A 12662-nucleotide genomic window follows, 5' to 3' on the forward strand; every position below is an offset into this window, starting at 1 on the left:
CTGCCTATACATTGGTGGTCTGGGCCTTCTTTCTGGGATCTGTGTTTATATGTGTTTGTGTATTACTGGATAGGTACAGACATTCCAGAGATCAGCCAGGAATGTCCTACTTATGCTGCATAGTCTAAGAAATACCCATGTTCTTCTCATAGAGATTGTAATTTTGTGACAGGAAAAGATCAATGACCTTGTACATCTCCTTACAATATATTTATATGTGTATACATAATTGCATTAATAGTTTACAGGATCTAAAAGAGGAACCAGTTACACAAACAATATAAGATGTGAAGCTGAACGTTTTTTCAAACTTTTTCTCTAGCTAGATGTGGAAAAGTATCTTAAGAAGAATTTCTTAAGAATCTTCACACATACACACACATATACATGTACATACATGCATACACATATATATGGTTTAACCTTAGCAGTAAGGGTGTGGTAAAATGGCAATATATAACAGTTTCTCTGGCTTTCCTACTGGTTTCTCTTCTCCTTGTATAAAAAACATTTTCTGGCCCCATATGCACCACAACACGTCAAGACAGTTGACCTCTGAGGACAATAAAGTATCTAGCCACCTATCAGAAGAAGTGCCTCTTGACTCCAAATGCCTTCTGCAAGATGAGTTACCAGTTGAACCCTGACTAAGGATCAGAGTTGAAGGAAATTCTGGAGAGGGGAATGACCAACATACTCATGCCAAGTACCAGTGGTCTCCAAACTCGGGGATGCTCTGATAGCTAAATAAATACCTTCCAATGATGCAAAGGAGTAGCTTATTCCTTTCCTAACATGTGTCAGCTGTTTGATTCCTATGCAGAATGGGATGTTGTGAGAAAGCAGAACTTCTCAACAACACTGAGAACCCAAATAATTGCACATCTAAATTTAGTTTATGAAAATAAAAAAATGCAAGGGAAATTATAAAAAGACTTATATCTAATACCAATATTAATATTAAATATTAATATTCTAATATTAATTCTGCTGGTGCCAGATAAACAGAGACAAAAGAATAACACCTATGGAATCATATTTTGCTGGGGAAAAGAAGGATCATGCATGTATGTATGTGAAAAAAAACACAAAAATTTTAACAGCAGCTCTAACGGGTAATTTTATAATGAACAGAACTATACTTATTTCAATATAAAATGAAAAGCACAATGTCCCGGTCAAATAAATCATTTGTATTAAAAAAATTATTTGTATTAAAGTTAATCTGCAAACCAGTTACCTAGTTCTGTATTATATTCATTATATCAGTCCATATTTTTCAGCCAATCTCAAAAAAACATCATTTTGATTTTTTGAAGCCAAACATCTGCATTATTTAAAATTCTGTGAAGTAAATATGACAATAATTTAAAATTAAATTAAAATGTGAATATGGGTTCACAATAATTCATTTAGGAATACATCCATCATAAAAACAGAAAGTAGAAGGGTGGTTACCAGAGGCTGGAGGGTAGGAGAATTGGAGAGATACTGTTTAAGGGTACAAACTGGGAACTAGTAGATAAATAAGTCCCAGAGAGCTAACATACAGCATAGTGATCATAGGCAACAAAAATGTATTATAAACTTCAAAGTTGCTAACAGACTAGATCTTAATTGTTCCCACCACAGGAAAGAAATGATGACTATGTAATGTGATACTGGTGTTAGCCAACCCTATGGTAGTAATATATTGCAATATATAAATGTGTCACATCAACATGTACACCTTCAACTTACACAATGTTATATGTCAATTGTATTTCAATTAAAAAAAAATAACATAGGATGAGAAGGAACAATCATTGAAGAGGTGTAGTAGCAAGAAAATCAAGAGAATAAAGTGGCCCACAAAGGCAGTAATGGTTAATTGTGTCTAATGCTTCTGAGAAATGGAGTAAGATAAAGGCAAAGGAGGTACCAACAGACTGGCAATATGCAAGAGCTACTTCACTGGAAAGGTGGGGAAAACAGCCCCTCTGGAGTTTGCTGGAGTGAGAATGGAAAGTAAGATTGTAGAGACAGCAAAAATAGCATTCTTTAATAAATCTTGCTATCAAAAGGTACAGAAAATATGGTGGAAATAAAATAGGGTGCGAGTTCACGGGGAAAAAAAGAAAACATGCAATTGTTGGACATTTTTTAATGATTTTAATAAAAAAAGAATGGAAAACTAGTCTTCCATTTGCTTTAAACACTACAATTTGCTAAAAATTTGTTCTTTAAGTTCAGTTGTAAGGAAACTGTAGATACAAAAAGCCCTATTAGTCATAGAAAATACAAAATATTACTATGACCCTTAATAATTGAAGAGTGCTCAAAATATTAGCATGAAATATGAAGAATACATACCCAATTAGACAGATCTCTATTGTTTTATTTCCTATTGAAATAAGAAGTTGGTCAAAAGTGTCTTCATTCTTATCAGGATGATATTCTACCATAGCTGTCGTCTGAAGGCCAGAAGCAAGTGCTTTAATCCAGATTGGTCAAAATCAGTTTGAACTTCAGTGGGAGGAAAACAAAATCAAATTATACATCTTAAGTCCTAATAAGAAAATAGTATGAGCAACTGTAATTAGGAGTATACATTATTTCAAGAGATATATCAAGACATAAGCAATATTCCTGCCCTAAAGGCAAGACTTAATGACCATATCTATACCTATCAGATTCTAGATGCTTCAGATATGCTTTTAATGGTACACAAACTGAAACTGAAAATGCAGTCAGTCAAGAAATATGTAAATGCTTGTGGGCTCCTTTAGAAGTATGAGGTACTAGAATACAGAAAAAAAGGGAAGAGCAATCTAATGAAAATGTTACTCAGTCTAAATACATACACAATATAAACATGCACACATACATACAATCATAAATACATACATCATTTTATATACTTTCTGCATAAGGACTTGGACTTCATAACTTGGAGGAAATATAAAAAGGAATAGACCAATGAGGAAAAAGAACTTTTGTTCTCGAAAAACACTTGCTAGACTACAGGAAAAATCTGAAGGGGGAAGAGAAGAACTGCTTTGTGTTGAGTACGTCTGGTAGGTAAAGCATTCGATGTCTATTAGCTCACTTAATACACTTCTACAGCCCTGTAAGGCTGATATTAAGGCTCCCAGTGTAGAGATGAGAAACTGGGACCTGTAGGTGCAATTAATACCTAAGGTCACTGTGTCAGTGAGGACTCAAAACACACATCTGTCTGACTCTAAAACTAAGCTCTTTCCCCACAACTAGAAAGAATCTCCTGAGTATATAATCTCTTTAAAGAAGCAGACTATATACCCCTTGAAAATTAAATAATGTAAGCCAGGGACTAATCAAGTGTCATATGAGTGATGCAGACATAAGTATCATGAAAATCCATGAGAGAATATGATTACTGTGGGCTAAGAAGGAGTACACTCAACCCAGGCTTAGAGGATGGATGTAAAAGGTAGAGAAGAAGCAAGAAAGGTGCTCCCTATGGAGGCGGGAATATCTCAGGCACACGCAGAGAAAAGAATAAGCAAAATAATCTCTCAGCAGGCAGCTAATAAGCTAGCCTTGCTGGGCAAAGAGCTTCCATGAGTAACAATGGAGGTCAAGTTGAAATTAATTACTCAGGGCTTTTAATGTCAGACTGAGTCTAAGCAGGGCTTTCCAGCAATGAGAGCTACAGAGAACTGGACTGATGTGTTGATACCACTGGTCTGAAAGCATCATACTTCCAGCAAACAATGATTCTGACATCTCATAACTACCACAGCCCAACTCTCAACCCCCATCCATCACCAAACAGTAAGAAAACAAGGGCTAGATTATTCCCCACATAGGTCTTTGGGTGCTGGAAGTCCACATAACAGGTTTGACCGTCTTCCTTTAAATAAGAAGGGCAACTAGTACTTCAGCAGCATGTGCCCAAACCACAAGTTTCTCAGCACTCTGAGTGGTCTGCAAAGGTGTGTAAGGCACCACCCCTTCTCTTAGGAGCTTATGAACTGACCATTGAGGTGAAAGTAACAGTTACCAGGAGCCATCTGGATTCAAGCCCAAGCTATAATGAATGTCTGTAAATGCAATTAGTATCCAGTAGGGGAGAAATAATTTGGAGATAATATAAGAGAAGACTTGTTTCAGAAAATGAGAACTCACTTTGACCCTAAAAGATGGGTGGGATTTGGAAGGCGGTGATTCTTGCAGGAGGAAGGAATGAAAACATGGGTCAAAAGAAAAGGAAGTCTGAGCCATGGGGGTAAGAGGACGATTACAAGTAAGACAGGCCTGACAGAACCAAAGACCACAAAAGTCAGCAAAACACTGAAGATAAAGACTGTGTCTTAATTTTCTAACAGTAACCCACAGTAGGTGGCATTAGCACTGCATATGGCACATAGTGGGTACTCAATACATAGGCAAGGCAGGATCTTGGAAAACGGGGTGGAAAACAAGCACTGCTGTGTGTTAAGAGAATGATTTCCTAAATAATTACAATAGTGATGATGACAATGCCCTTTACGTAGCACCCTGTTTTTATTTTTTCTTTCTTCCTCCAAGACAGTTAATATACTTTTTGCTAATCTATCCCTTCCCTAATTCCCTTTATGCCTGTGAAGGACCAGGAGTGCATATCATGATCTTGCAACAGATACTGAACTCATGGCCTTGGCCTCTAACTAGTAACCTGTCTGGCCATTCTCTTGCCAATGTCAAGACCTGTGGTCTAAATAAAAACCACAGTAAAACTAATTATATTATTTTTCTTCTGACTGCATAAAAACCACCCATCCAAGTGCCTCCTGGACATCCATAAACTAGTGTTTGCCCACATCTGGGATCTGCTTCCAGCCTGAGTTTTAAAAGAAAATATTTTCAGATACACATTCAATTGTTCAATAAATATGTAGTGAGTTAATGAAATAATAAACTTTTCCCCGAATTTTACAGTGTTTGGAGTAATCAGGTACTTCTTTTTTTTTTTTTTTTTAATCAGGTACTTCTTGATTTAAAGAGTAGTTAATAGTCCCTGTGATGTACACTTTTATTACAAAATAAACACATCACTATTGTTAAAACATGTACACACAAAAATCAATAAAGAATGATTCAGGGGGGACCTTGAAGATGGCGGAAGAGTAAGACGCGGAGATCACCTTCCTCCCCACAGATACACCAGAAATACATCTACACGTGGAACAACTGCTACAGAACACCTACTGAAGGCTGGCAGAAGACCTCAGACGTCCCAAAAGGCAAGAAACTCCCCACGTACCTGGGTAGGGCAAAAGAAAAAAAAAAAAAAAAGAAAGAAAAAACAGAGACAAAAGAATAGGAACGGCACCTGCACCAGTGGGAGGGAGCTGTGAAGGAGGAAAAGTTTCCACACACTAGGAAGCCCCTTCGTGGGCGGAGACTGCGGGAGGCGGAGGGGGGAAGCTTCGGAGCCGCGGAGGAGTGCACAGCAACGGGTGCGGAGGGCAAAGCGGGGAGATTCCTGCACAGAGGATCGGTGCCGACCGGCACTCACCAGCCCGAGAGGCTTGTCTGCTCACCCGCCGGGGCGGGCGGGGCTGCGAGCTGAGGCTCTGAGGCTCCGAGGCTCTGGTTTCGGTTTCGGACGGAGCGCAGGGAGAGGACTGGGGTTGGCGCCTTGAACACAGCCTGAAGGGGTTAGTGCACCACGGCGAGCCGGGAGGGAGTCCAGGGAAAAGTCTGCACCTGCCGAAGAGGCAAGAGACTTTTTCTTCCCTCTTTGTTTCCTGGTGCGTGAGGAGAGGGGTTTAAGAACGCTGCTTAAAGGAACTCCAGAGACGGGCGCGAGCCGCGTCTAAAAGCGCGAACCCCAGAGACGGGCGCGAGCCGCGGCTAAAAGCGCGGAACCCAAAGACGGGGGGGGCGGGGAGACGCTAAGGGTGCTGCTGCCGCCACCAAAGGGCCTGTGTGCGAGCACAGGTCACTCTCCACACCCCTCTTCCGCGGAGCCTGTGCAGCCCGCCACTGCCAGGTTCCCGGGATCCAGGGACAACTTCCCCGGGAGAACTCACAGCGGGCCTCAGGCTGGTGCAAAGTCACGCTGGCCTTTGCCGCCGCAGGCCCGCCCCGCACTCCGTGCCCCTCCCTCCCCGCCAGCCTGAGTGAGCCAGAGCCCCCGAATCAGTGGCTCCTTTAACCCCGTCCTGTCTGAGCAAAAAACAGACGCCCTCCAGCGACCTACACGCAGAGGCGGTGCCAAATCCAAAGCTAGCCCCTGTGAGCTGTGAGAACAAAGAAGAGAAAGGGAAATCTCTCCCACCAGCCTCAGAAGCAGCGGATTAAAGCTCCACAATCAACTTGATATACCCTGCATCTGTGGAATACCTGAATAGACAACCAATCATTCCAAATTAAGGAAGTGGACTTTAGAAGCAAGATGATTTTTTTTCCCTTTTCCTCTTTTTGTGAATGTATATGTGTATGCTTCTGTGTGAGATCTTGTCTGTATAGTCTTGCTTCCACCATTTGTCCTAGGGTTCTATCCGTCCATGTTTTTTTTTTTAATTTTTTTATTAATAATCAATTTTAATTTTAATAACGTTATTATACTTTACCTTCGTTCTTTCTTTCTTTCTTTCCTTCCTTCCTTCCCTCCTTTAGACAAAGAATCATCCCAAATTGAGGAGGTGGTCTCTGACAGCAAGATTTATGATTTTTCCCCCTTTACCTCTTTTAGTGAGGGTGTATGTGTATGCTTCTGTGTAAGATTTTGTCTGTATAGCTTTACTTCCAACATTTGTCCTAAGGGTCTATCCGTCCCTTTTTTTTTCTAAATAAGAATTTTTTAATTCAATAACTTTATTATACTTTATTTTATTTTTACTGTATCTTCTTTCTTTCTGTCTTTTTTTCCTTCTTTCCCTCCTTCCTTCCTTCCTCCCTCCCTTTCTTTCCTTCTTTGCTTCTTTGCTTCTTTCTTTCTTTCTTCCTTCCTTCCTTCCCTCCTTTCCTTCTTTCTTTCCTTATACGTCTACTAATTCCCTCTACTTTTTCTCCCTTTTATTCTGAGCCGTGTGGATGAAAGGCTCTTGGTGCTCCAGCCAGGAGTCAGGGCTCTGCCTCTGAGGTAGGACAGCCAACTTCAGGACACTGGTCAACAAGAGACCTCCCAGCTCCACATAATATCAAACGGCGAAAATCTCCCAGAGACCTCCATCTTAACACCAGCAACCAGCTTCACTCAACGACCAGCAAGCCACAGTGCTGGACAACCTATGCCAAACAACTAGCAAAACAGGAACACAACCCCACCCATTAGCAGAGAGGCTGCCTAAAATCATAATAAGGCCACAGACACCCCAAAACACACCACCAGACGTGGACCTGCCCACTAGAGAGACAAGATCCAGCCTCATCCACCACAACACAGGCACTAGTCCCCTCCACCAGGAAGCCTACACAACCTACTGAACCAACCTTAGCCACTGGAGACAGACATCAAAAACAGCGGGAACTACGAACCTGCAGTCTGCAAAAAGGAGACCCCAAACACAGTAAGATAAGCAAAATGAGAAGACAGAAAAACACACAGCAGATAAAGGAGCAAGATAAAAATGCACCAGGCCTAACAAATGAAGAGGAAATAGCCAGTCTACCTGAAAAAGAATTCAGAATAATGATAGTAAGGATGATCCGAAATCTTGGAAACAGAATGAACAAAATGCAAGAAACAGTCAACAAGGACCTAGAAGAAATAAAGATGAAACAAGCAATGATGAACAACACAATAAATGAAATTAAAAGTACTCTAGATGGGATCAATAGCAGAATAACTGAGGCAGAAAAACGAGTAAGTGACCTGGAAGATAAAATAGTGGAAATAACTACTGCAGAGCAGAATAAAGAAAAAAGAATGAAAAGAACTGAGGACAGTCTCAGAGACCTCTGGGACAACATTAAACGCACCAACATTCGAATTATAGGGGTTCCAGAAGAAGAAGAGAAAAAGAAAGGGACTGAGAAAATATTTGAAGAGATTATAGTTGAAAACTTCCCTAATATGGGAAAGGAAATAGTTAATCAAGTCCAGGAAGCACAGAGAGTCCCATACAGGATAAATCCAAGGAGAAATATGCCAAGACACATATTAATCAAACTTTCAAAAATTAAATACAAAGAAAACATATTAAAAGCAGCAAGGGAACAACAACAAATAACACACAAGGGAATCCCCATAAGGTTAACAGCTGATCTTTCAGCAGAAATGCTGTAAGCAGAAGGTACTGGCAGGACATATTTAAAGTGATGAAGGAGAAAAATCTGCAACCAAGATTACTCTACCCAGCAAGGATATCATTCAGATGTGATGGAGAAATTAAAACCTTTACAGACAAGCAAAAGCTGAGAGAGTTCAGCACCACCAAACCAGCTTTACAACAAATGCTAAAGGATCTTCTCTAGGCAAGAAACACAAGACAAGGAAAAGACCTATAATAACGAACCCAAAACAATTTAGAAAATGGGAATAGGAACATACATATCGATAATTACCTTAAATGTAAATGGACTAAATGCTCCCACCAAAAGACACAGATTAGCTGAATGGATACAAAAACAAGACCCTTATATATGCTGTCTACAAGAGACCCACTTCAGACCTAGAGACACATACAGACTGAAAGTTAGGGGATGGAAAAAGATATTCCATGCAAATGGAAACCAAAAGAAAGCTGGAGTAGCAATTCTCATATCAGAAAAAATAGACTTTAAAATAAGGACTACTAAAAGAGACAAAGAAGGACACTACATAATGATCAAGGGATCTATCCAAGAAGAAGATATAACAATTGTAAATATTTATGCACCCAACATAGGAGCACCTCAATACATAAGGGAAATACTAACAGCCATAAAAGGGGAAATTGACAGTAACATATTCATAGTAGGAGACTTAAACACCCCACTTTCACCCATGGACAGATCATCCAAAATGAAAATAAATAAGGAAACACAAGCTTTAAATGATACATTAAACAAGATGGACTTAATTGATATTTATAGGACACTCCATCCAAAAACAACAGAATACACATTTTTCTCAAGTGCTCATGGAACATTCTCTAGGATAGATCATATCTTGGGTCACAAATCAAGCCTTGGTAAATTTAAGAAAATTGAAATTGTATCAAGTATCTTTTCTGACCACAACGCCATGAGACTAGATATCAGTTACAGGAAAAGATCTGTAAAAAATACAAACACATGGAGGCTAAACAATACACTCCTTAATAATGAAGTGACCACTGAAGAAATCAAAGAGGAAATAAAAAATACCTAGAAACAAATGACAATGGAGACACAACGACCCAAAACCTATGGGATGCAGCAAAAGCAGTTCTAAGGGGGAAGTTTATAGCAATACAAGCCCACCTTAAGAAGCAAGAAATATCTCGAATAAACAACCTAACCTTGCACCTCAAGCAATTAGAGAAAGAAGAACAAAAAAACCCCAAAGCTAGCAGAAGGAAAGAAATCATAAAAATCAGATCAGAAATAAATGAAAAAGAAATGAAGGAAACAATAGCAAAGATCAATAAAACTAAAAGCTGGTTCTTTGAGAAGATAAACAAAATAGATAAACCACTAGCCAGACTCATCAAGAAAAAAAGGGAGAAGACTCAAATCAATAGAATTAGAAATGAAAAAGGAGAGGTAACAACTGACACTGCAGAAATAAAAAAGATCATGAGAGATTACTACAAGCAACTCTATGCCAATAAAATGGACAATCTGGAAGAAATGGACAAATTCTTAGAAATGCACAACCTGCCAAGACTGAATCAGGAAGAAATAGAAAATATGAACAAACCAATCACAAGCACTGAAATTGAAACTGTGATTAAAAATCTTCCAACAAACAAAAGCCCAGGACCAGATGGCTTCACAGGCGAATTCTAGCAAACATTTAGAGAAGAGCTAACACCCATCCTTCTCAAACTCTCCAAAATATAGCAGAGGGAGGAACACTCCCAAACTCCTTCTACGAGGCCACCATCACCTTGATACCAAAACCAGACAAGGATGTCACAAAGAAAGAAAACTACAGGCCAATATCACTGATGAACCTAGATGCAAAAATCCTCAACAAAATACTAGCAAACAGAATCCAACAGCACATTAAAAGGATCATACACCATGATCAAGTGGGGTTTATTCCAGGAATGCAAGGATTCTTCAATATACACAAATCTATCAATGTGATAAACCATATTAACAAATTGAAGGAGAAAAACCATATGATCATCTCAATAGATGCAGAGAAGGCTTTTGACAAAATTCAACACCCATTTATGATAAAAACCCTCCAGAAAGTAGGCATAGAAGGAACTTTCCTCAACATAATAAAGGCCATATATGACAAGCCCACAGCAAACATCATCCTCAATGGTGAAAAACTGAAAGCATTTCCACTAAGATCAGGAACAAGACAAGGTTGCCCATTCTCACCACTCTTATTGAACATAGTTTTGGAAGTTTTAGCCACAGCAATCAGAGAAGAAAAGGAAATAAAAGGAATCCAAATCGGAAAAGAAGAATTAAAACTGTCACTGTTTGCAGATGACATGATCCTATCATAGAGAATCCTAAAGATGCTACCAGAAAACTACTAGAGCTAATCAATGAATTTGGTAAAGTGGCAGGATACAAAATTAATGCACAGAAATCTCTGGCATTCCTATATACTAATGATGAAAAATCTGAAAGTGAAATCAAGAAAACACTCCCATTTACCACTGCAAAAAAAAGAATAAAATATCTAGGAATAAACCTACCTAAGGAGACAAAAGACCTGTATGCAGAAAATTATAAGACACTGACGAAAGAAATTAAAGATGATACAAATAGATGGAGAGATATACCATGTTCTTGGATTGGAAGAATCAACATTGTGAAAATGACTCTACTACCCAAAGCAATCTATAGATTCAATGCAATCCCTATCAAACTACCACTGGCATTTTTCACAGAACTAGAACAAAAAACTTCACAATTTGTATGGAAACACAAAAGACCCCGAATAGCCCAAGCAATCTTCAGAACGAAAAAAGGAACTGGAGGAATCAGGCTCCCTGACTTCAGACTATACTACAAAGCTACAGTAATCAAGACGGTATGGTACTGGCACAAAAACAGAAAGATAGATCAATGGAACAGGATAGAAAGCCCAGAGATAAACCCACGCACAGATGGACACCTTATCTTTGATAAAGGTGGCTGGAATGTACAGTGGAGAAAGGACAGCCTCTTCAATAAGTGGTGCTGGGAAAACTGGACAGGTACATGTAAAAGTATGAGATTAGATCACTCCCTAACACCATACACAAAAATAAGCTCAAAATGGATTAAAGACCTAAATGTAAGGCCAGAAACTATCAAACTCTTTGAGGAAAACATAGGCAGAACACTCTATGACATAAATCACAGCAAGGTCCTTTCTGACCCACCTCCTAGAGTAATGGAAATAAAAAAAAAAAAAAAACAAACGGGACCTAATGAAACTTCAAGGCTTTTGCACAGCAAAGGAAACCATAAACAAGACCAAAAGACAACCCTCAGAATGGGAGAAAATATTTGCAAATGAAGCAACCGACAAAGGATTAATCTCCAAAATTAATAAGCACCTCATGCAGCTCAATAACAAAAAAACAAACAACCCAATCCAAAAATGGGCAGAAGACCTAAATAGACATTTCTCCAAAGAAGATATACAGACTGCCAACAAACAGATGAAATAATGCTCAACATCATTAATCATTAGAGAAATGCAAATCAAAACTACAATGAGATATCACCTCACACCAGTCAGAATGGCCATCATCAAAAAATCTAGAAACAATAAATGCTGGAGAGGGTGTGGAGAAAAGGGAACCCTCTTGCACTGCTGGTGCGAATGTGAATTGGTTCGGCCACTATGGAGAACAGTATGGAGGTTCCTTAAAAAACTACAAATAGAACTACCATATGACCCAGCAATCCCACTACTGGGCATATACCCTGAGAAAACCAAAATTCAAAAAGAGTCATGTACCAAAATGTTCATTGCAGCTCTATTTACAATAGCCTGGAGATGGAAACAACCTCAGTGCCCATCATCTGATGAATGGATAAAGAAGATGTGGCGCATATATACAATGGAATATTACTCAGCCATAAAAAGAAACGAAATTGAGCTATTTGTAATGAGGTGGATAGACCTAGAGTCTGTCATACAGAGTGAAGTAAGTCAGAAAGAAAAAGACAAATACCGTATGCTAACACATATATATGGAATTTAAGAAAAAAAAATGTCATGAAGAACCTAGGGGTAAGGCAGGAATAAAGACACAGACCTCCTAGAGAACGGACTTGAGGTTATGGGGAGGGGGAAGGGTGAGCTGTGACAGGACGAGAGAGAGTCATGGACATATACACACTAACAAACGTAGTAAGGTAGATAGCTAGTGGGAAGCAGCCGCATGGCACAGTGATATTGGCTTGGTGCTTTGTGACAGCCTGGAGGGGTGGGATAGGGAGGGTGGGAGGGAGGGAGACGCAAGAGGGAAGAGATATGGGAACATATGTTTATGTATGACTGATTCACTTTGTTATAAAGCAGAAACTAACACACCATTGTAAAGCAATTATACCCCAATAAA

General features: G+C 39.3%; 1 protein-coding gene across 1 annotated transcript in view; it reads right to left on the reverse strand.

Moving 5' to 3' along the window:
• The window catches only part of CFAP47 (cilia and flagella associated protein 47), a 520230-nt gene extending 517161 nt beyond the window's left edge, over positions 1-3069 (reverse strand). The window contains 3 exon segments of the mRNA XM_067722746.1: positions 2353-2477; positions 2479-2505; positions 3052-3069. Of these exon segments, the coding sequence (XP_067578847.1) occupies positions 2353-2477; positions 2479-2505; positions 3052-3069 (170 nt within the window).
• Positions 3070-12662: the final 9593 nt, after the last annotated feature.

This window comes from Pseudorca crassidens, chromosome X, assembly GCF_039906515.1.
Source record: "Pseudorca crassidens isolate mPseCra1 chromosome X, mPseCra1.hap1, whole genome shotgun sequence".
In the NCBI taxonomy this organism is placed as follows: domain Eukaryota; kingdom Metazoa; phylum Chordata; class Mammalia; order Artiodactyla; family Delphinidae; genus Pseudorca; species Pseudorca crassidens.